General features: G+C 44.5%; 1 protein-coding gene across 1 annotated transcript; it reads right to left on the bottom strand.

The window, feature by feature from the left end:
• Window positions 1-9,338: 9,338 nt before the first annotated feature.
• Window positions 9,339-20,554, bottom strand: LOC141552549 (tripartite motif-containing protein 51-like). The gene is made up of 4 exons (XM_074284677.1): window positions 20,463-20,554; window positions 20,237-20,387; window positions 19,377-20,135; window positions 9,339-9,482 (listed from the first exon to the last, which is right to left on the bottom strand). Exons 1-4 carry the CDS (start codon window positions 20,552-20,554, stop codon window positions 9,339-9,341), a joined length of 1,146 nt encoding a protein of 381 aa, XP_074140778.1.
• Window positions 20,555-24,946: the final 4,392 nt, after the last annotated feature.

The raw sequence follows: 24,946 nt of genomic DNA, 5'->3' as shown, positions 1-24,946 counted from the left end.
GACGTGTCTTCCAGGTGAGGGTCTCCGCTAAGCTGTTCAACAGACGGGGAGGGGGGAGGTCTTTGCTGCACAGGCCACCCAGCGAGTGCACAGACCAATCTCCAGAAAAGGCCAGGCACAGCAGCTAACTGGCTCTCCAGAAACCCAGGGCCTTGAGGTGAAAGGGGGCACAGTTAGCAAAATACTCTTGGGCTCCTATTGCTCCATAAATCTTTTCCGATTGCTTTTCTTGGATGATAAGGCCTGATGAGGAGGATAATGAGGATGAATTATTATCTGCTACTGAAGGTTCCCAAAACCCTGATCCCCCTTCTCTGAGCCAAAGGGTCTGCGAGGGAAGTTGGCATAAACAGCTTTAGAACTGGGGTGGGAAGAGGGGGTGGACACAGCTCAAAGAGCTTTTGCAGCATTCAGAAATCTGCACCATGAACGGAATAGGGAACAGGGAAGGGGAGAGAGAGAAAACAAAGGATTACACAGGACACTAGAGTAATAATCATTGCTATTTTGATCACAACTTAAGGTTTATTTGCAATCTTTAAGAATTTCTATTAATTATATGATTTCTATATAATCATATATATGTTACATATATGTTATATATGTTATATGTTTTATGTTATATGTTATATGTGCTTATATATAATTTGTTAGATTATGAACTCCCTGAAGAGTTTGACTGTCTTTTGCCTCTTTTTGTATCTGTAACACACAGATCTCTAGCATAGTGTCTGGACATAGTGTGTCATAAAGGCTTATTGATATAAATGGATCAATATTCATATATACGTGTGTATATGCACACAAATATATGCATACATACATTTATACATATCGACTTCCATTTCTATGGGTTTTAAAGTTTACAAAAAACCTCCTCCCAAAAAAATGTGTGTTATTGATGGATAGCTCAGAGTTTATCTCAGAGCCTTTTTTTAGTCCATTAGGTCACCCATCTTTCCCATCTCTCCGGCTTAGTTTTCTCAACATGCACCTTCCTGCAGTTTCATTCTCTCCTTTTCTCCTTCCCATTTCCTCTAAGCCCCAAATCACAGAACAAGAAAGGACCTTAATGATCATTTGTCAATTCTTTAATTTGATGAATCCCAGAGAGATGAAATTACTTACCAGAAGTGGTAGAGCTAGTTAGTTGCAGAGTTGGGAATAGGCGCCAGACTTCCTAACAGCCATTCTGCTATAAGCATTTCCTCCTCTCCCAATCAAATCAAGTTGAATCAGAGTTTACGTATTGATTCTTACTATAGTGTTGATGTCTAAGCAAAAAAGGATTAATGTGTTATCCTTCCCAGGAATATTTGTATTTTAACCAGGGACCCATACACCTTTATAAAAGGAAATAAATCTCTAATTGTGGAATTGCAAGCACCAAGACAGGCCAGTGGGGGGAGATCATTTGCAGCACAGAGCCCACAAATCACATCACCTTCTCTGCATGTGGCAGAGGCAGGCAGGCCCTTCCAGAGGCATTTGAATTGACCTCTTTGTCATCCTGTGACAGACGGGAGAAAAGGGGTCGTCAAGGAGCAGGAGACAGCCTGCTCATCAGGAAGAAGAAACAATAACATTAAGGACTTGAGGGGTTTAAAAACAGATGTGAATAGGAAACCTTCAAATCCCCCAGCCTCACCATCCCAGCATTCCTAGATCCTAGAATCTCTGAGGTGGAAGGGCCCCCAGAGACCATCAGATCTGACCTTTGTCTGAACAAGACCCTCCTCCCTTAGAACAACACTGACAAGTGATCATCCAGAGTGTGCTTAGAGATCTCCGATGAGGGGGCGGCCACTTAGGGGCAGCTCTAGTGCTGAAGAATAGTTTTCCTGATACCTAAAGCCTCAATCTGCCTCTGCAATTTTTACCACCCTCTTCCCTCCTTCATTTTGCCCTCAGGGGCCAAACAAAACAATTGTAATTACTCTTCCACAGCCAGCCCTTCAAACACTTAATGGAAGCTGCCAAAGTCCCTCCTGAGTCTTGTCTTTCCTGTGGAATCATTCCTGGTTTCTTCCATCACTTTTGCTCTGACATATTCTCCAATATGATCACCATCTTTGTCATCCCCCTGTGAACTTTTTCCAGCTTATCAACAGGGAAAGTAATAGGAACAGAGGCTCCCTTCCTGGCAGTCAAGCAGAGAACTACCCCTCATTGAAAGGAGAGGGACACTTATCTAGACACGTGCCTAGCAATGCCCGGCACATAGTAGGTGCTTAATAAATATTGGTCCATTAATTGTTTGAGATGGAGTTGAGGGAGGCAGGAAACATATCACAGTGGAATCTAGTTAGGAAGCCATTATAAAGTGATCCTGGAACTCTCAGCACAGTGCTTCAAAGCTGGGAGGGACTTTTGAATGATTTCAGATTTGTCTGCTTAAGGGGACTGAGTCCCAGAGAAGGAGAAAAAAAAAAAAAAAAAAAAAAAAAAAAAAAAAACCAGCCATTGTCATATAGCCACAAAAATTGAACCCAGACCTCTGGCCTCCCAGACCAGGAAGTCTTTTTTTTTTTTCTTCTTCTCCTCCCAGACCTACTTAAAACCACAGAAGGTAAGGTTAGATCAGTAAAAATGAAGCCCCCATCAGAGAGAGCTGTGACTCCTAGGATGAAGTTATTTATTTCAGATTTCCAAAGGAGATGCCCCAATTGTTACTCTCTCAGGGAAGCCATCCTCACTTAATTTTCTTCTGAGATAAATGAGATGATAATCATGCAACTTTAGCATAGGTCTGGCACTTGATAGGTGATTAATAAATGCTTATTTCCTTTTTTCACCAATCTATTATACTAGATTGATTCCAGGTTCTAGAGTAGGGAAGACCAAAGTTCCAATCAGACAATTATTAGCCGTGTGATCCTGGGGCAAGCCACTTCTCTTGTATGCTTTAGTTTCCTAATTTGTAGGATGGGGATGATAACAATAGCACCTATCTCCCAGAGGTTTTGTTGGGATGTATTAAGATTATAATTGTGGGGCAGCTAGATGGATAGTGGATAGAGCACCAGCCCTGAAGTCAGGAGGACCTGAGTTCAAATCTGTCCTCACACACTTGGCACTTTCTAGCTGTGTGACCCTAGGCAAGTCAACCCCAACTGCCTCAACCCCCCCCCCAAATTATAATCGTAAGGCCGTTAGCACATAATGAGCCCTAGCTACTACAATTATTAATTATTTCTAGATCTACTTCTATCAACACAGAAAAAGCTGTTCAGCACTGGGGGTTGGTGACAATTTTGGCCTCTAATTCCGTGCAAAGCCAATGAGTCAATACACTTGCCAACTATGGAATTGAATGGGTGGGAGAGAGGAATGGGGAGAGACAAACAGAGTCTTCTCCCAGGTTGGGGAAGGAGGTGGATGGAGGTACATGGCTCTGTTTTTTAAGGATCCATCCATGGAGCTCAATGAATTCCTGAATCTTCAACTTAGAAGGGACCTAAGAGATCACATAGTGCAATCTGTACCTGAACAGGAGCTCTGTCTACACTGAACAAACCACCGGTCTTCCATTCTTTTCCTGGCCTGTAAAGAGAGGGAGGGAGCTCATCACTTAAAAAAAAAAAAAAAAGATCATTCTATTGTTAGTTAGAAGGGTGTAAATCTCTTCCTGCCACTTCCTAGAAGCCTTCCCTGTTTCCCTTCCTCACCTCACCTGTCCTGTTCCACTTCTCCTTTTTGACTTCTCTTATGTTTACTCTGTTTTCCCTTCAAAGTTATTTCCCATTTATCCTGTAAAGATCTTGCTGATCCACTGTTGCCCCCCTCCCCCCAATGAGCTCCCAGAAGCAGAGACTAGTTTTACCTTTGTGTTCTAAGTGTACACTACCTGGCATATAGTAGGAATTTAATAAATGCTTGAGAATGTAACTTCTTTGAGAGGAGTTGCTGTTTCTTTTCTTTGGTTTTGAGGCAACTGGGGATTGTTCAGGGTCCCACAACTAGAAGTGTTCAGTGTTTGAGACCGGCTTTGAACTCGGGTCCTCCTGAATTCAGGGTGGGTGCTCTCTCCACTGCGCTATCTAGCTGCCTCGGAGCTCTTTGATTTGATTTGATTTGATTTGATTTGATTTTGTTGTTTGTTTGTTTGTTTATCATTTCTTCTAAGGTAGCAGTCCTGGAGTAGACCCTGGACTTTAGTAATGAATAGCGAAGTGCACTTGGGATAGGGAGAAAAGGGCAAATCACTTAATCTCTGTTTGCCTCCATTTTCTCAACTGGAAAATGGGGATAAGAATAGAATTCTTCCTCCTCGGATTCATCTGGAGGATCTGCTTCTAGAAATGGCAGACCATGAAATGCACATAATAAAGAATTAGGGACCGGACCTGGATTCCCTTCCACCAGGACAGACTGGTGTCTCCTCTGCAATTTAAGAGTTGAGGGTTGCCCAGATGTGTCAGAAGTTGGGTGACTTACTTCCCCAGAGAATGTACTTGACCCAAAGTCTCCCTGCGCCTGAGGCTAGCGGCCTGTCTTTCTCGGCCAGTGGCAGGTACACAGCAGGTGCTTAATAAATACTAGCTAAATAGAATCGGGGCAACTTTCCCTCTTCCTTTTCGGCTTTCTGCAGCCTGTGGAACAACGGTCCTCCGGGAGACAGGACTCGAGGCCCTTGCAGACCACTCTCGCTCTCCCATTGCTGCTCCTTTCCTTCCAGGTAAAATGAGCGCAGCTGGGGGCCTCGTCCTTTGCACCCGTCCTCGTGGGGGCCGAGTCCCTTCCCTCGCTGGCGCCGGGCGTTGCTCGGTTTCGGACCCTCCTCCCCGAAGTGCAGTGAGTCCCCGCGGCTGCCCCCGGATCAAGTGGGATCTGACCGCAGCTGGGGGCCTCGGAGTGGCGAGGAACGGCACCCTAGAGACGGAAGGGGGCATTTTCCCGAGGAACACGGAGTAGGGCTCCACTGGCTGCAGCGCCGGAGAAGGTGTGAACGAGGGGCAGGTTGGAAAGCCCAGGCCCGGAGCAAAGTGCTCCTTGCCCCCCCTGGCCTGGAGCAGGGGCCCGAGGCTGGACCGGGGCGGAGGGGAGGATCAGCCTCCCCGGCCAGCATCGGAGCTTTCCCCTGCCGCGATTACGCCCCCCACCCCCAACCCCAGAACAGCCGGCCTGCTCCCGCTCCCCCGGGCGCAACTTGAGCACCTGGAGGAGGCCGGCGGCCAATGGGAGGCGCGGTCAACCTCCGACTGGCCAATGAGCCGCGGGCCCGGTTTCTGGCCGCCGCCTCCCCCCTCCGGCTATATATAAACCGCCCGAGCCGCAGAAAGCGAAAGTGGTGGCCGGGGCTAGCGGGAGCTGTGGGAGCCGAGCCGGCGCTCTGGACAGAGGCAGGAGCCGGAGCCGGAGCCGGAGCCGGAGCCCGAGCCAGGGCCGGAGCAGGGGCAGAGGCAGAGGCGCAGACAGGGGCAGGGGCAGAAGCTGCTGCCCGCCAAGCGGGAGGGGATGCTGAGCGCCCAGGAGCCTACGCCCTCCGGGGTCCCGGGGACCGCGGCCGGGACCCTGGAGCCCCCGCCGCCACGCAGCCCTCGGGGCACGGCCCTGGCCCCCGCCAAGCCCCTCACCTCCTTCCTCATCCAGGACATTTTATGGGACGGGCGGGAGAGGCGCAGCGTCGGCAAGCTCAGTCCGAGTCCCGGGCCCGAGCCGGAGCCGGAGCCCGCGCCGCAGCCGGAGGCCGAATCCGTCTCCTTCTCCGGGTCCGAGAGCGGCCCCGCGCCCCAGGAGGAGCAGCCGGCGAGGCCCGCCGAGGCTGAGCGGAGCGCCGAGCCGGGCTCCTCTCCCTAGGGGGCAGAGCCAGGTAAGGGAGTACCGGGGCCGGAGGCCCTGCCGCCGGTCCGTCCACCATCCCACCTTTTAGAGACACCGGGACTCCTCGGAAACCGACATTAACTCCCCTCCGTGACCTTGGGCAAACACCCCCCCCCCCATTCCCGAGTCTGCCCTCCTTTCTCTCTAACACGGGGGCGGCAGCGGCTGATCGCTCAGGGATCCCTCGCGTTAAAGATCCCTTGCTCCCACGGCTGCCCGGCCGGGGGAGGGGAGCGGGGGGATGAGAAGGGCCCTCCTGGGAAGGCCGCTGCCCATCTGCAGCCTTGGGCTCCCTGCCCGCCGGGCACTTCGGGACTCCGGTGCCCTGCTTTGGTGGGACGCCGTCCCTCTTCCTGCATTCCTGGAGGGGGCCAGGCCAACCCCAAAGCCCTTGCCAGCTCTAAAGTCTCCGATCCCACGATCTCTTGGCTGCTGGCGCACGCTAGAGCGCTTTCACGTCCCTCAGCGGTCCTGGGGGGGCGGGGGAACCAGACAGCGGCGGTCCTTGCCTCCCCACAGCCTCCTCTCTCCTCTTCTCTCCTCCCGGGCCCACGGTTTAAACTCCCCAGTCAACAAGAGGGGGAGATAAAGGGGGCCCTTCTTGTCTCCAATTCCTAAACCCTTCCAACCGCCCTGCTGAATGACCTCGGTGGCTCCTTTCATTCTTTGCTGCCCTCCTCACTTCCCCTCCCAGTCCGTTATTTGCCCCTAACATTCCCCTTTTAGCACTAGTGACGGGGGGAAGGATTAGCGAGATGACCTCAGAATTCGCTGTTCTGAATCTAAGATCACTTCTAGATCCGATTTCACGAAATTCCCTGATTTCCCACGGTCTTTTCTCTCAGGGAAGATCACCGACACCTTCCCTGAAATCTTTGGCTTAGATAGCTGCCTCGAGCACAAAGTGAGTCCGCATACAAAGCAGGATTCGCATCTAGGGCCAACCAGCTCCCAAGCCAGTTCTCCATCTTTCTGCTTTCCATAGGCCCTGCTGACCTTATCTTACTTGATTCTCAGAAGAAACCTGGGGGAGGGGTCCATTTTAAAGATGGAGAAATTGAGGCTTACAAACAAGGGTGATCTTCCCAGTTGGGTCTCTTCTTACTTTCCATTTGAGCCTCACATCCTCCAGACTGGATGGTCTTTTAGTTCCTTTCATATTAGACATCTTTCCCCATTTGAACCTCTCCTCCTCAAAGGCAAATGCCCACTATCTCCTTTCCCCTGTCCCCTTCAGTCCCTAAGCCGTCCCCGACTCCCCAATTTGTGATAGCTGCAGTTCTGCTTTCTGTAGCCTGGATATGTCCCCCAGAATCCACAATAAGATTCAAAGATCTCAGTCAGGTTCCTCTGATGGGGAGTTCCTCAGAGATGGGGTGGACCTTCGAAATCGGCCAATCTAAATCCTTCCTGTTATTAAAAAGGAAAAACTGAGTCACAGAAATGTAGTGACAAAAAGAAAAGAAAAGAAAAGAAAGAAAGGAAGGAAGGAAGGAAGGAAGGAAGGAAGGAAGGAAGGAAGGAAGGAAGGAAGGAAGGAAGGAAGGAAGGAAGGAAGGAAGGAAGGAAGGAAGGAAGGAAGAAAGAAATAAAGAAAGAAAGAAAGAAAGAAAGAAAGAAAGAAAGAAAGAAAGAAAGAAAGAAAGAAAGAAAGAAAGAAAGAAAGAAAGAAAGAAAGATGGGAGAGAGGGAGGGAGGGAGGGGAGAGAGAGAGAGAGAGAGAGAGAGAGAGAGAGAGAGAGAGAGAGAGAGAGAGAGAGAGAGAGAGAGAGAGAGAGAGAGAGAGAGAGAGAGAGAGGGGAAAATAGACTTACACAGAAACAGAAAACTGAGAGACAGAAATGTGTGCATAGGAGAGAGAAATAGAAACAGAGATAGAGATAAGAGACAGAGAAACAAAGAGACAGACACAGAGACATACAGAGTGATACAGAGACAGGCAGGCACAGAGGGACAGGGACAAAAAGAGAGCGAGAAGAAAGCAAAGAGAAGAAGGAGAGAGGAAGGAAGTGGGAGAAGCGCCTTAATATTTTTGCTCCACATACGGCCAAGCTCAAGAAATTTGTAGTAGCTTCCCAGCAATGTCCTGGCAGCGTACTGTGTTAGGGACCTAAGAGCAGTCTCGCCACACGAAGAGGTCAGTTATCAGAGGCTGGCTGCCCATTTTAACCAAAGAACTCACGAAATTTGAGAGCGTTAGGCACCTGCCCTAGCTGTCCAAACAAATCAGGAGCCTTAGATAAGGAATACATAATGAAGGTCGACTTCAAGGGAGAGAAGAGGGTCATTAACAGAATGATAATAGCTCGTGCCTAGGAGGCCACTTTTACAAAGCGCCTTCTTCACTGCAACCCAGTGGCCGTGACTATTTCCAGTGAAAGAGGTCAATGGATTGTCTAGCCTTCGATCACACAGTGATGACTTTGAAACACGAAGACCTGGGTGCTCGTCTGAGCACATCCTACCAATATAGTCTTGGGCTAGTTAGTCTCTTCTGCTCCCGGGGCTCAACCTGTTTTCTCCTCTTTTATTTTTTTTTTTCCTCCTTTCTGAGGCTGGGGTTAAGTGACTTGCCCAGGGGTCATACAGCTAGAGCTTCTGAGACCAGATTTGAACTCGGGTCCTCCTGAATTCAAGGCTGGTGCTCTATCCACTGCACCACCTAGCTGCCCCCTCTCCTCTTTCAAAAAAAACAGAGTCAAACTCCTTTGAGTCATCCCTTCAGCCAGCCGCTACAGCTCTGGTCCCAGGACTCTCTTTTCTTCTATCTTTTTAAACTTATTGATTTTTCAACAAGCATTTATATTTTTCTGCTAGTCCTGCACACACTGGAGAAAAGAAAAAAGGAAAACAAAATCGTAACCACCCGCAAGCGAGCCCAACGAATCTCCCCCATCCAATACTCTTCATTGTCTCTGCTGGAAGAAATCTTGACATGATCTTTTTCAACTGTCTAATTTTATACAAGGGAAACTGAGGCCCAGAGGTGAAGCTAGTTATCCCAGAGTATAAATAGTTAGCATAATTGGCTGATATTCCTTTGGGAACTTAAGAGTTGCAAAACATATCATGTACAAAGGACTATGGACAGCATCACCCCCACTGTACAAAACTAAAGCAACAGAAAAGTTGTCTGGCCCGGGTCCCACAGCTGCGAGTGCCCCAGCAGAAGTTCAAAGCCCACATGCCTTAGCTTCATGTAATGCCCTGTGCGCTACCACGAAGAATTCGAACTCAGGTCCTCTATTTTGAAATTTGGGGTCTCCTGGGAGCGTCCTTGGAAATAAAAGCCCCCGAACCTCCCAGAAGCGATGGAAAAGAATTCGTGCCCTTCTCTCCCTTACGGTGCCCCCGGACATCCCAGAAGCGATGGAAAATAACTCGTGCTCTTCTCTCCCTCACGGTCCTGTCTCGTTCGCTTGTAGGGCAAGGACCGAGCTGGGAGAGGGGCGCGGAGGCCGGCGTCAGCTGCAGCTCAGGCTACCGGGAGACCTCTTCTCTGAGCTCTCCAAAGCTCAGTCCGTGACGGACACGTCCAGGGCTTTTGTGGCAGCGCAGGTGTTGGAACTGGAGCGACGCTTCCGGCAGCAGTGGTACCTGTGGGCGCCCGCGCTGCAGCTCACCTCCACGCAGGTGATGATCTGGTTCCGAAACCGGCGCTACAAGTGCAGGAGGCAGCCTCAGGACGCATCCCTGGTTTCTCACCTCGCAACCTTGAGTGAATCACATCCGCTCCGGGGGCCTTGGTTTCCTCACCGAGAAAAATAAAGGCAGCGGGCTGGGCTGAGCTCTAAAATGCCTTGGAGAGCTACACCAACGGCCCGAGGCCTCGCTGCTCCCCAGAGAAGCGCTCACTGCCAGCTCCCCGGGATGTGCTGGATCCATCCCTTAGGAATCACTGCTGACACGCAGATGCGCTTTTAGACAGCGCTCGGGTTTGCCAGACGCTGTCCTAACTCAACGTCCTGGTGGGGGAGTTAGTCCTATCCCTGTTTTACCCGCGAGGTAGCCTCGGCGTGAAGAGAACTGTCACAGTCCGAAAGCTAGTGGCGGTCAGAGGTGGAAGCGGAACCAAGTTTCTCCTGCCTGCCAGTCCAAACTTCTCCCGATGCACCCTGCGCTCTGTGACGCTCCCTTTGGGAACGATGGAAAACTTGAAATGGATGCTTTAGATCCATTTTAACCATTTAGATCCAATTTAATACGAAATTGGACAAGGGAGATCAGGAGAAGGAAGAGGTGAAAGTGGGGTCTCTCAAGACCACGGAGCAGCCCTTGGAGGTGCAGAGCTACTGAGGAACAAACCCCTTCCCTAACTCGGGTTCATCAAAGAGAGGGCGTTTCATTGGTGACAGCCCACTCCACTTTATTTCCAATATCCCTAGAAAAGAGATTTCTTTCTCTTTTGTTTTTCATCCCTTTTCCTCATCCTTATGTACATGTAAATTCCAGGATGGGGTAAGTTGGGTATTTTTTGTTTGTTCTTTTGTTTCTTTGTTTACTTGTTTGTGTTTTTTTTTTTCGTTTGTTTGTTTGTTTTTGTTTTTTAAAGGGAAATTCTTGCACAATTCTCTATGGAAATCATTCAAAGCTTTCGTCTCATTTTTTTTTCTCAAACTACCACTTATAACTAAAAATTTTAAGGGAAGGAGAACTGAAGTTTCAAGATGGAAAGCCATGAATTCCCATTATTCCGACGCGATATTTGCAGGCAAAGGAAAAAATAATGCAGACTCTGGAGTCATTTTTATCGGGTTCCTTCTCTTCGGTTTCATCCCAAAGGTTTCTTTCAGTCCATACTGTCATACTAAGTGCATACTTAGTCCATACTAAGAAACAGGAGGTGGTAAAATAAGATGTGTCATCTAGTGATTGGCAAATAAACGTAGACTTCCCGGGATGACTATAGTTCTCCAGACAATGCCCTGAGATTAAGATTCTGAGAGATGTTTAGACTGAAAGAAATGAAATCAAATATACACACACAAGAACGCGCGAACACACACACACACACACACACACACACACACACACACACACATTTATTAAGATCCAGGACTCAGTTGGGAAATGTTCTTTTGGTAAATGGGGTGAGAAATCCAGTCCTGATATTTTTCTCCCATTTGATTTTGAATCAATCAAAGTCTTCAAAAAGTTAAGGAGTTCAATACTTCTGAGCAATTCATTTCTCTAAAGTGAAACTTGAATGTTTATTATGGACGTCACTTACTGGGATATGGGAAGGATGTGTGTTATTCTCTGTATGGGAAGCTACGTCAACCAATGTTAATACCAGAGTTAGAGGTAGAAAGTGAGTTAGAAATCAGATACCCAACTTCCTTGTTGCCAGACATGTAACAAAAGGGATTTGAGTCCCGATCTCCCTGATACCCAGTAGGAAAATGATTTGTATATCTCAACATCAGAGAATGCAAATGTAGAGTCAGAATAGGCAACATTTCCCCACTATGTTTTCCCTCTTTCCTACCTTATTCCACTGATGTGATCATTTCCAAAGAAATGCTAAAATTAATTTTAAAATTCATCTTGTAATGGAAGTGAAATATTTTTACTGTTTACTTTAAATCGGGAGATCCAAATAAATGTTGACTGTTTAAAATGAAATCTATTTTGGAGTCCAATAAAATATAGTGAGGAGTTATTGGATTCATTTACGTTACTTTTTTGTTAGAGAAGGGAAGCCTCTTGTAGTGGATTGATTGGCCTTTGATCCTTGACTGTGTGACCATGAACAAGTTAATCTCTCACGTCCAGAGTTTTGTCTTCTAAGTTAAAGAGTTTTTCTATGACCTGTATTAGTGGCTGAAATTTTCCCATGAGGAGTTATTTGTATTGATGAATTCATCAATCTGGAAAAAAGAAAAAATAGTTTTTTAAGATGATTATCTCAGGAAATGTCTTAATGATCAAGGGAATCCAAGTTTTGCTACTGTGTTTGCAAAGTTTTGCGTCTACTCTTTTGTTATGTTGGACTCTGTGTGACTCCATTTGACAAAGATACTGGAATGGTTTGCCATTTCCTTTGCCAATTTATTTTTACAGGTGAGGAAACTGAGGCAAAAAAGGACGAAGTAACTTGCCCAGGGACACAATGTCTGAGGGGCATTTCAACTCATGAACTCTTTCCAATTCCAAATACCAATGTTCTGTCCACTGTGCCACTAATCTGCCCTTTTACTCACTGAGTGACCTTAGAAAGGTCCCTTACCTTTCTGAGCTCCTTTTTCCTTGTCATTGGAAGAGGTTTCACTACATGAGCTCCAAGATCCCTTCCAATGCTTTCATTAATAATGTTTGTAATCAAACCAGGCCAACTTGATATTCTTTGGAGGTTACTAGTTTTGGGAGCTTTAGGTGTTTGGGGGAGGGCAGGCTCCAATAGCAAAAGCATTTGTCAGACACAGATTTCCTTGAATAGACTTGACTCATCTCAAATTATTCCATTTCCCCCCCAAAAAAATCTCCCAAAGAATCATTTTTATTTCAGAGAAAACCAGAAATAACAAATCATCCCCAGTGGATGAAATACTGAAGTTGAGAATTAATAGCATTCATAGATTAAACCAACAGTTCATGGAGTCATCACTAAAGACCAGAGAGCATGCTAGGCAAGAAAAATTCAAGAAAAATTCACTTCTGTCAAAAAGCTAACATCTTAAAGGGATTCTAAATATAAAGGTGTAGATATGGAAGCCTAGGCAGATTGAGGGACATAAGCAACATTCTATAGCTCCTTAAGGAACCTAGGCTTAAAGTTTTCAGTCTCAAAGCAAAACCTAGAAGATGGAAGAAAAGATAGACCTCATTCCATCTTCACAATACCTTGAAAGAAGGTGTTATTAATACTCCCAGTTTATAGAGGAAGAAACTAAGGCTGACAGAGATTAAATGATTTGCCCATAATCCCACAGCTAGTGTTTGAGATGGGATTTGATCCCAAATCTTCAGTCTCCAAATTGACTCTTCTTTTTAACTATGCTAATGGAATCTGCTAAATGCAAAAGAATGAAGGAAGGGGTTCCATAAAGTGGGAATAGTAAGGGAAGGCTTCCCACAGAAGGTGGAATTAAGCTCAACCTAATTAAAGGATGGCAAAGTACAAATGAGCAGAGTTGGTTTAATACAGTTATCCCTAGTACCATTGAGATTTTCATATATCATATACTGTCATAAGAAATTAAATGGTATTTAGGGGAAGTTTTATGGAAACCCAAAATAGGAAAAGAAGAGGAAAGATCATTAAAAAAAATTTACAAATTGATAGATGCATAAAGCATATAGTATTGTATAATGACAATGTATTTTATCTTTTAATACCATTATTGATATATCTTCTTTGGTATGAAGAGGTTGTCAACAACAACAACAACAAAAAACCACCAACTTTATGCACGTTTTCCAGATTGCAAAGAAGCCAGTCTTCTTTTATCCCTCCTGATGTAGAAGGGATAAGTGTAATATGGTTTAAGGAAAGATGCTAGATTTAAGCCCCCAAAGATTTGCATTTGAACAGCAGCTCTTGCCAGTCATTAGCTAAATGTGTAACCTTGGGGGCATCACAAGCTTACTGGGCTTCAGCTCCATCATCTGTTAAATGAGAACTTTGGAAAGATAATTTCCAGCCCATGATCCTGGAGCTAGTTATTAGTATGAAATTGAAGTTTTGTGATTGAAGGTCCTTCATTTACAGTTTCTGAGGACTGAGGAGAAAGAATAAAATAATACCAACTAACCAACCAGATTTCAAGACAAAAACTGTATTTTCACAGGAATTTTAAACTCCCACAAAGTTCAGAAAATTACAATTCTCTTGCTTGATATTATTATTTTTTATTTAATTCTGAACTTAATATTTAAAATGAAAATATATATATATATATATCATAGGGCAGAAAGAGTGGGATTGCAATAATATTAGGAATCTTTATTATTTTCTTTTAAAATATAGAATAAGTTCAATATATCTTTCGTTTTAAAATAAATTTAAGTTTTCTATTAATATAGTCTATTTTTCTTTTCACTTACATAAAAGAAAAAGAAATCACTGTGTTAGATATGCATTGTCAAACAAAACAAATTCATATTAGCTGTATCAAAAGAAAAAATGTATAGTTCATTCCAACATGTAATTTAAAAATTGTCACATTTGTATCCTCCTTATTTATCTAATTATCCTTTATGTGATGAAACAGCTCTTTATATTATAAATATTTCTTTAAATTCTCCACGAGGTAAATGGTAAATGTTTGGATGGCCATGGGACAACAGACACTTTGGTTCATTATTAGTGAGTCTTGCAAATTGATCCAACCCTTCTAGAAAACAACTTGGAATTAGATATTTTTTGAGTGAATAAGTTATTTTTAAATTTTTTTTTGAGTTTGGTGGGGTTTATTTTATTTTATTTTAAAATAATAGATTTTATTTTCAAAGTATTTGCAAAGATAATTTTCAACATTCACCCTTGCAAAACTTTTTGTTCCAAATTTTTCTCCCTCCCCTAGACAGCAAGTAATCCAATATGTTAAACATGTGCAATTGATTCTTCTATCTATATTTCCACATTTATCATGCTGCACAAGAAAAATCAAGATCCAAAAGAAAAAAATGAGACAGAAAACAAAAAGCAGGCAAACAACAACAAAAAAGGTTCTCATGTTCAATTCCCAGGAGCTCTTTCTGGATGCAGATGGCTTTCTCCATTACAAGTCTATTGGAGGAATTATCTATTTTTCAAAATTTACTAAACCCATCCTTCGACCCAGAGATATCAATCCTAGATCAAAGACAGGAAAAGATCCCGTGTATATAGAGCTTTATTTATAGCAACTTTATTTTTCTTTTTTGGTGGTAGCAAAAATCTCGAAGCCAAGGAAATGCCCCAAAATATGCTTATTTATTTTTAATATGGTAGATGGGTGTAAAAATGAAATATTCTTGAACTAGAAAGAATAAGAAACATGAAGAATTTAGAGGAAATTGGGAAGACTTGGATTGAAGCAGAATGATATGAGCAGAACCAGGAAAGCAAGATATATAGTGATTAGAATGATGCAAACATGAACATCGAAAGGCAACCCATGTCTGACCAGTATTGATCAGTCTTAATTGTCATAGTAATGAAGAATGCCTCTCTTCTCTCAGCAGCTCCAAGTGATGAATGAAGGTCATGTGATCAGATATAGGCAGGATATTCCTTTGTTTTGCTTATCTTCAGTTTTTTGTGAAAAGGAAGGAATTTTTTTTATACTATTTGAGCAGAATCATTTAGAGGTTATAACAATCAAAAAAGGCATCAGTAAAACTTACACTTAAAATTATTCACTTAACATATGTAAAAATTGCCAAACTGCAAGGACAAGATTTGCCTTCTCTAAATTCCCACGGGGGAAATGACTTGCTCATCTGACAAATACCTGTGATCTCTCTTCAAGTTTCAGTGTGACTTGGCTCATTTTTGTTCAGAAGGAATGGGAGGGAAGGAAGGGAATGAGAGGGGAAAGAAAAACTCTTCTACTTTTCTGACAGACCTATCTCTCTGTTAAGATTAATTTAAAAGGCTATATTCCTTGCAGCATCCTCCCCCAAAGTCCCCCTGTCAATTTTCCATGCCTGTAATCTTCTTCCCATCAAAATCTGCTCCTTTTGTGTGGGCTACCCTTCTCAACAACTTCTTATCCTTGTAAGAGGTTTCAGCAAGCAGGATCTCTGGAGGTAATCAGTCTTTTATCTCTGGAACCCACTCAGACCCATCACTCCAGTCTCCTCTGAATGTTCCCAACCTCCAGAGATGGGAAGTAATTGACCTCTAAAGAAAACAAAAAAGGTCTCAGGAAGATAGCCTCAGTCCTTTCCTGACAGTCTTGAATCTGGGGGCTCACCTAGGGCAGGTGGATAAGTCAATAAAATCTCAGACTTCCTGACTCCTCTTGGCCTCCTTTCCCCTTTCCTTCCATCCTTCCCTCTTTCCACGTTCCCAATGAGTCCAGCTTTCTCCTGAGATCAGCTTTAGATCACCTGTAGTTCACATCTCAGGGCTGATGTATGGAATCCTCAGAGGATAATAAGTATCTAATAAGGATTATTATCATTTCAAATTATTAAATTCTCATATTTCAATGGGGTCAGACATACTAATAAAGTATTAAGAAATGATTGTTATTATTATTGAAAACCATTTACCTTATCTTGTTGATTGGATTTCAGATAAAAAGTCCTAGGATAAGTTGATATGTTTTTTTTTTTTTTTTAAATTTAATTCTGACTTCATGAATTCATTTGGGGTTTTCTCAGCAAATATACTGGAGTGGTTTGTCATTTCATTCTCTAGCTCACTTTATAGAGGAAACTGAGGCAAACGGATTGAGTGATTTGCCTTGAGCCATAGACCTACTAAGTGTCTGAGGTTAGATTTGAACCCATGAAGGGGAGTCTTTCTGACTCTAGGTGGGGCACCCTATTCACTGCCCTGCACAGCAGTAGTAGTTGCTCCTGCTACCAATAATTTTTGGTATTTAGTCTTCTATGATCTGTTGCATGGTTAAATCACATAACTTTTAAAAACACATAATTGAACAAAAGCATTAAACTGTCAGCTCCATCTCTGTAGGGTCAAATATCCTTGCTATTTCCTAAAATCATTTGGCTTCCATAATATTCATTTTAGCAGTTTATTGGCTAAGTTCTCCAGGATTTTTAAGGTCTGTATTTGTGCTATTTCTTTCTTACACCAAAATATTCCATTATCTTTATGATAAATAATTTGTAAACCCACAAAAAGTGCTTCTAAATATTTTGGTATATTTCTATGCTTTCTTATCAATGATCTACTTGGAATGCCCAGAAGTAGAATCTCTGGAGCAAAGAATAATGGACATGTTAGGCATTTTGCATAATTTCAAATTGCTTTCCAACACAATTTCACTGAATTATAACTCTCCCAAACATGGCCCAGTGTGTCTATCTATTCCTTCAAAGAAAGGAATAATCTTGCACCAGAGTGGAGGTTAGTAACATGCTTTACTAATGCTCATGCATTCCTGCAAGATGTATAAGCCAATCATTCTGGATCTCATCTGTCCTGCTTTCCAGTTTTCCAAAGAAGCTCAAGTTTCACTCTCCACCTTTGATGGGCTCACTCTGTCATTCATTATACTTACTGTATACAAAATTCCTTTTTCATATGTGATCCAACTTGAATTGAACTTCTTTTGATTGCACAAATAACCAGAAAATTTCCACATCCTTCTTTAGAATATTCCCTCCCTTGGATTTCTTGACTTCTTGAAGCCCCTAAAGTAGAATTCTTGATTTATGGGAATTTAAAATTTTTCTCTTTCTGTAGCTTTGACTCTCTTCCTTCACTTAACTTTTTGTATTTCACTTCCCATTGTGGTTTAAGAGTATCAAGAATTCCTGATGTCTTGTTCTTTTGCACATTTCATTACATAACTTTTCCTTTATACTGCCTTTAATTGAATGTTTTAGTGTCCAAGTTTTCTACTTGCAGGTAACAGATTGAGATCGATGCAATCCTCCCATTTTTTTCCCATGGGTCCTCATTAGTTTTCTCAAGGTACTTCTGCCATGGTAAATCCTTGCCATAACAACAAACAATTGCAAAAGACATTACATGCAAGCCCTGGAATATTTTTAAAACTCTGTCAAATATTGTATGTGAATGTGTTCATGATGGTTAGGACCATGTTTAGAGCCAGTTTTTTAAACCATTCTGTTTTGGTATGGTTGGTCTCTTAGTTGGATTCCATCAGACTCAAAAAGGACTTATTGAAATTTGAAAGGAAATGATTTCTTATTGCACAAGAATAATCAATTCTGTTTATTCACCACAGTCTGTTCAGGAATTCTCCATTCATCATCTTTTCTTGCCTTTTTAAAATAAACACATTTTAGCATACATTTTTCACAGTCATTTTCTACACCCTCTTCATCATTCATCATTTTTTGGGGTTATATTAGTTAATCTGATAGAGAGTTGTTTTATTTTGCATTTCTCTATTCAAAAGTGATTTAGACAACTTCATCCATCCATCCACTTTTCAAAATCATGAGGGACTATTTTTGCAAGTGAATACAACATTTATGAAACAAGGGCAAAGTATTGTGTAAACTTTTAGATACACAAATAAGGAAGACAGATCTTGCTCTTAAGGAACACACATCCTAATGTGGGTAGGGGATGCAGAGAGGGAAGAAAAGAACACTTAGGGAAGGTTTCAGCTGCTAATGAGACGGAAAGGTCCTATGACCCTCGGGGTACATTGAGAAAGCAGATGCTAATGCTTTAACGTCATTTCCATGGATAAAATCATAGCATTGCTTGATAATGCTAAGGACTTTTGATGGCAAAGACTTTTAATTCTGAGTCTCAGTTGTTGTGGTTGTGTCCAGAGCAATTGAAAGGCTATGTCTCGACAGAGTCTGCTTCCCAGGAGGAGGGTTGCAGATACTGGATTGGAAATTGTTAGTCCTAAATTTCTTGGGTTCCAGATCTTGGGCTTTATCCATCAGAATCTGAGTCACTCAAGATGAAGGGATAGTCTGATCTGCCTCCTATATGTTGCCTCTCATTTTCCCCACCAGGTACTTGATAATTCTAGGCTTTCCCTCCCTTGTGGCTGGCAGTTGGTTGGCTAATTGTGAGAAGGTCTGTTCCCTTCATCATGCTTATGGCCGTGAGGGCTAGTCTAGAAGCAATAATTTTGGTCTGGTAAGCATAACCTTGTCTAATCTATCTAGGTATAGATACTTAAAACAGTGTAACTCTGGGTAGTTCGGGTTACCCTCTTTGCTTCATGTCCATCATCTATAAAATCTACTAAATGATTAGGGAAGGAAAGGGCACATCAGTTTCTCTAATAAGAAAAATCTCAAATGTGGTCAGTCCGAAGTGAATAAAATTAATGAAGAACAACAAAAATACAAGTCAAATAAATACTAGATATTTTCTTCATTTTATATTAAAGAAAGCAAAATGGAAAGTTGACTACAATTCAAGGAGAATGTTTTGCAACATGTTGAAATCTATGGCCATTGTAGTGCTATAAATTCTAAGAGGAAATGAAGCATAAAACTACAGGACCAGATTGCTCAGGTATGATTTCCAGTAATTGAGGAAATATTGACATTGTTAAAAAAAATACCTGAACGTAGCATAAAAGAATCCAAAAGAGTGGTGATTGAACCCCTCAACTTTCAGGGTGGAAAGTCTAGTCTCCAGTTGCTAAGCAGGGAGACTCTTGTTGAATGGATAGAGTGAACACAGAAAAGGAGGAGTTGAGAACTCCCTGGAGAAATGATCATGGATAGGAATAGCAGCAAGCACCAAGATGAGAGCCCACTGCACACAGAGTCATGGGACCAGGCTTTGTTCCTGGAAGCGGGGGGCCAGGGGAAAAGATGGGCTGGACGGGGTCTGTGAAGGGAATAGAATGGAATTTATAAATAAGAGAACTTTGGAGAACATTGTAAAAGGCCAAAGTCCCAGGGGAATATTCCAAGAACACCCCAACCCGAGGTAGAGGGCCTTTGATTCGATGGTTCAGTGGCCCAGGATAGGTCTGTAAATAGTATTCTCCTTCTTTCTTGACACAGCGAAGCAAGAAAGCAAAGTCACAGGAGTCCATGTCCCTGGTCCTTTTCCTCCTCAAGTAGGGGGTGTAGATCCCCAGGACCCACTGAGGCAGTTGAGTCACATCCACCTCCCAGTAGTGACTGCCTGAGCTGAAGGCTTGCCCAGCAAGCACAGCATGGCAAGAAGGGTCCTCAGTCTCCTCTGGCCAGTCCTCTCCAGCCTTGGCACTCTTGAGGTCCTCAGAACGAGAAACACAGGAAGCAGCTGATGTGGCGTCCATAGTGAGGTCCACTCGGAATCTGTGGAGCATCTGGATCAGGCCAGGGATGGGATATTCTCTCAGTTCTGGGGTGACAGCCTTGGCCCTTTGGGCCAACACAGCCTCGCTCCTCCCCAGCAGCTGCTTGGCATCTTGCAGCAGATCCAGATTGGCTTGGCGGCCCGCTTCCTGCAGCTCTTGCATGAGTTCCTGTAGGCTCTGTAGGTGCTGGGAGAGTCTGTCCTGGCTGGCCTTCTGGTCTTGCCTCATCCTGTCAAGGCATCGCTTCTCTTCCTCCATCAGTAACTGCTGAAGTTGGAAGAATTCTCCCCTGATCATCCAGTCCCAGTCAATAGCAGGTCTCTTCACCTGAGCAAGAAGTTGCTCACCTTCCTCCAGATGTTCCTCCAAACGACTGTGAATGTGCTGAAGCTCCTTCTGTATTTGTCAGCAGCCTCTTGCACGGGGGCGATTTTGTGAGCCCCCATGCTCTGGGCTTTCAACACATGTCACACACAGGGCTGTCTGGTCCTCCTCACAGAACAGCTTGAAGAGAGTTTCTTGTGAGTGACACACTGGCTCTGTCCTTGAGAGCTCTGCAAAATCTTGGAGCTGAGCTCTTTGCCCAGCTCAGTCAACTCTGCTAGGCGCCAGTTCACCAACTGGAGTTCCCTGCCCTGGGAAACTTGCCTGCATTCGGGACAGGAGAAAGTTGGGGCTCTCCAGCTGGAGGAGAGACAAGCTTGACAGAAACTGTGCCCGCACCCAATGGTGACAGGCTCACAGAAGTAGCCCCTGCAGATGCTACAGGTGATCTCACTCTGCAGTTCCTGCAGAAATTTCACAATAGCAGCCATTCTCTCTCTCTCTCTCTCTCTCTCTCTCTCTCTCTCTCTCTCTCTCTCTCTCTCTCTCTCTCTCTCTCTCTCTCTCTCTCTCTCTCTCTCTCTCTCTCTGGTGTGCAGCAACCAGAAGAAGAGACTTCCTTGACACTGAAGGCAGAGCTGAGCACAACTCTCAGTGGGAGTCCTTCTGTGGGAGGAGGTCTCTTTTCTGTAGAATCTTTTCCTCTCAGAGCAAGTTTCTTGGGCAGCTTTTGGAGCCTCCAGACAAAGCAAAAGTAGAATCTCCAATCCTCTTCTTCCCTAATCCTGGCTCAGAGTCTCCTCCAGCTCTGGTCCTTATCCCAATCCAGAATGCTCTTCAGACTCAATGTTGCCTCTTTTTATCCTCCCAGAGAATGGCCTTGTGGGTACTCCCAGGGGCTGATGGGAACTCCTACAACCAATGAACTTGGTCCTTTTAAAGGTGTCAACTCCTTTTCAGAAGTCTAAATGTGTAAACTCCTTTTAAAGGTTTAAAGGTGTGAACTCTGAGCTACAGAATTGTTTAGACAACCTGAATTAGCACTTAATAAACCTAACATCAACCCCTTTCTTTTGATTTAGAACACAGGGTGCTCATGACCTTGAAACAGGTAGACATAAATCCAATAATATGGAAGATATTACACATAATTACATAAGGACATGGTAACATAACACACAAATAACATGATCAAATAATCATCAATTGAGAACTTAGACATGTCCCTAAGTCCATTGTCCATTAGTTAATGTGCCAGAAATCCAATAATTCCTGCACGATTTAAAGTCCTATGATAGTCTTCATCAACAATTTTTTATCTCAAGGATGCCATGCTCACAGTTCCTATCTTCATTTAATAAGGTTACACTTCTGAAATTAAAGGTGAGTGAAGATTTCCAATGGCTTTGTGTCCTTCAGCTTTCTTCTCTTTAGATTTGGTTAACGAGTCAACTTCTGCTCATATTTCACTAAATTCGGGTTTAGAAATAGAATCACAAAGGCTGCATGGCCACTTACTGGGAATGTTACAGGGGGCTTCTTTCTCCCCAGCATCCGAGCTCCTCCCAATTCAAAATCTCTGAGTCTATTACCATTATGAGAGGAGGGAGGGAACTAGGAGCCAGTGTGGTGAGCACAAGAGTGAGGGGGCTTTAATGCTGCCTGTACCACCTGGGTGCCTTGAGGCTAATCACTTTCCTTCTGGGAGCTTTTTCATTGACAAAAGTGAAGAAATTCAACTCTGGGGTCCTTCTAGCTCTCTTATCTACATATGGCACTTGTGAGTCATTGAACTAGAACCCAGGTTTCACTTCTAGTCCTGTGGTTTTTCCATCAGATACCAGGCACAAAAATCAAGGTATCCTCCCCACCCCCAATATATTTAATATCACAAAATGAAGAAGAGAGTGAGGAAGTGAAGGGATTGTATTCACAAGGGAATATGTGTGTGTGAGAGAGAGAGAGAGAGAGAGAGAGAGAGAGAGAGAGAGAGAGAGAGAGAGAGAGAGAGAGAGAGAGAGAGAGAGAGAGAGAGAGAGAGAGAAGGGTGAGAGGAAGAGGGTGAAGGAACAGGAAAGGGAGGAGGAGGGAGAGGGAGAGGGGGAGGGAGGGGCAGAAAGTTGCAGGGAGGGAAGGACAGACACAGACAGAGACCAAGACAGAGAGACAAAGAGAGAGGTGAGGGAAGCAGAAAGGGAGAGCGAGAGACTAGAACAGAAAAGGGGAGGGGGAGCAGAAAGGACAGAAAGACTTCAGAAACAGAGAATCTCTATCAGATTGACTAAGAAGTGAATTACAAAGAATCACTTTAATTGAAAGTTGGCCAAAATACACGACTGACCTCTTAACCACTTTGGAGATGGGGTGTGAGGGGGGAGTGCATGCCAACCAAGGACAAGAGAGACAGGGAGATGCAGAGACAGATTCAGAGAGAGGACATTAGACGGGGAAAGGGAAAGAAAGAAGGGGCCAAAAGACACAGAAAAAGATGAAGAAGAAAAAGAGGAGAGAGTGTCAGAGATTGAGACAGAGAGAGGCAAAGCCCGACAACTACAGATAGGAAAATAGATGTAAACAGAGAACTGAGAAACTCAGAAAGATGTGTGTATGGGAGACAGACAGAGAGACAGACACGGAGACAGAAACAGAGAGATGCAGAGACAGATTCAGAGAGAGGGCAGCTAGACGGGGAAAGGGAGAGAAAGAGGGGGCAAAGAGACAGAAAAGAGAGATGAAGGAGGAAAACAGGAAAGTCAGAGATTGAGACGAGAGAGAGAGAGAGAGAGAGAGAGAGAGAGAGAGAGAGAGAGAGAGAGAGAGAGAGAGAGAGAGAAGTAGGAGGAGGAGAAAGACAAAGAGAGAGAGAGGGGGGGGGAATAGACTTACACAGAAACAAAGAAAACTGAGAGACACTGAAATGTGTGCATAGGAGAGAGAAATAGCAATAGAGATAGAGATAAGAGACAGAGAAACAAAGAGACAGACACAGAGAAATACAGAGTGATACAGAGACAGGCAGTCACAGAGGGACAGGGACAAAAAGAGAGCGAGAAGAAAGCAAAGAGAAGAAGGAGAGAGGAAGGAAGTGGGAGAAGCGCCTTAATATTTTTGCTCCACATACGGCCAAGCTCAAGAAATTTGTAGTAGCTTCCCAGCAATGTCCTGGCAGCGTACTGTGTTAGGGACCCAGGAGCAGTCTCGTCACACGAAGAGGTCAGTTATCAGAGGCTGGCTGCCCATTTTAACCCAAGAACTCACGAAATGTGAGAGCGTTAGGCACCTGCCCTAGCTGTCCGAACCCCCTCCTGGACAAGCCAGGAGTCTTAGATAAGGAATACGCAATGAAGGTCGACTTCAAGGGAGAGAAGAGGGTCATTAACAGAATGATAATAGCTCGTGCCTAGGAGGCCACTTTTACAAAGCGCCTTCTTCATTGCAACCCCGTGGCCGTGACTATTTCCAGAGAAACAGGTCAATGGATTGTCTAGTGATGACTTTGAAACACGAAGACCTGGGTTCAAACCTCGTCTGAGCACATCCTACCAATATAGTCTTGGGCTAGTTAGTCTCTTCTGCTCCCGGGGCTCAACCTGTTTTCTCCTCTTTTATTTTTTTTTTCCCTCCTTTCTGAAACTGGGGTTAAGTGACTTGACCAGGGTCACACAGCTAGAGCGTCTGAGACCAGATTTGAACTCGGGTCCTCCTGTATTCAAGGCTGGTGCTCTATTCACTGCACCACCTAGCTGCCCCCTCTCCTCTTTCAAAAAAACCAGAGTCAAACTCCTTTGAGTCGTCCCTTCAGCCAGCCGCTACAGCTCTGGTCCCAGGACTCTCTTTTCTTCTATCTTTCAAAGTTATTGACTTTTCAACAAGCATTTATATTTTTCTGCTAGTCCTGCACCCACTAGAGAAAAGAAAAAAGGAAAACAAAATCGTAACCACCCGCAAGCGAGCCCAACGAGTCTCCCCCATCCAATACTCTTCATTGTCTCTGCTGGAAGAAATCTTGACATGATCTTTTTCAACTGTCTAATTTGATACAAGGGAAACTGAGGCCCAGAGGTGAAGCTAGTTATCCCAGAGTATAGAATCGTTAGCATAATTGACTGATCTTCCTTTGGGAACAAGAGTTACAAAACATATCGTGTACAAAGGACCATGGACAGCATCACCCCCCACTGTACAAATGGAAGCACCAGAAAAGTTGTCTGGCCCGGGTCCCACAGCTGCGAGTGCCCCAGCAGAGGTTCAAAGCCCACATACCTTATCTTCATGTAATACTCTGTGCGCTACCGCCAAGGATTCGAACTCAGGTCCTCTATTTTGAAATTTGGGGTCTCCTGGGAGCGTCCTTGGAAATAAAAGCCCCCGGACCTCCCAGAAGCGATGGAAAAGAACTCGTGCTCTTCCCTCCTGTCTCGTTCGCTTGTAGGGCAAGGCCCGAGCTGGGAGAGGAGCGCGGAGGACGGCGTCAGCTGCAGCTCCAGTTGCCCCGAGACCTCTTCTCTGAGCTCTCCAAAGCTCAGTCAGTGAGGGACACGTCCAGGGCTTTTGTGGCAGCGCAGGTGTTGGAACTGGAGCGACGCTTCCAGGCAGCAGTGGTACCTGTGGGCGCCCGCGCGCTGCAGCTCACCTCCACGCAGGTGAAGATCTGGTTCCCAAACCGGCGGCACAAGTGCACGAGGCAGCCGCAGGACGCGTCCTTGGTTTCTCACCTCGCAACCTTGAGTGAATCTCATCCGCTCAGAGGGGGCCTTGGGTTTCCTCACCGAGAAAAATAAAGGAAGCGGGCTGGGCTGAGCTCTAAAATGCCTTGGAGAGCTACACCAACGGCCCGAGGCCTCGCTTGCTGGCCGGGGAAGCGCTCACTGCCAGCTCCCCGG

This window comes from Sminthopsis crassicaudata, chromosome 2 (genome assembly GCF_048593235.1).
Source record: "Sminthopsis crassicaudata isolate SCR6 chromosome 2, ASM4859323v1, whole genome shotgun sequence".
Classification (NCBI taxonomy): domain Eukaryota; kingdom Metazoa; phylum Chordata; class Mammalia; order Dasyuromorphia; family Dasyuridae; genus Sminthopsis; species Sminthopsis crassicaudata.
Note: the sequence above shows the minus strand (reverse complement) of the source record. Positions and strands in the feature narration are given on the sequence as shown.

Bases quoted from the DNA above. Each gene is read 5' to 3' on its own strand.
- LOC141552549 (XM_074284677.1), bottom strand. From the start codon at position 20,554: ATGGCTGCTATTGTGAAATTTCTGCAGGAACTGCAGAGTGAGATCACC. The intron at 20,388-20,462 runs GTGCGGGCACAG...TCCCGAATGCAG, and splicing joins TGTGAGCCTGTCACCATTGG to GCAAGTTTCCCAGGGCAGGG. The intron at 9,483-19,376 runs GTTGGGGTGTTC...CTGCACTTGTAG, and splicing joins TCAAAGGCCCTCTACCTCGG to CGCCGGTTTCGGAACCAGAT.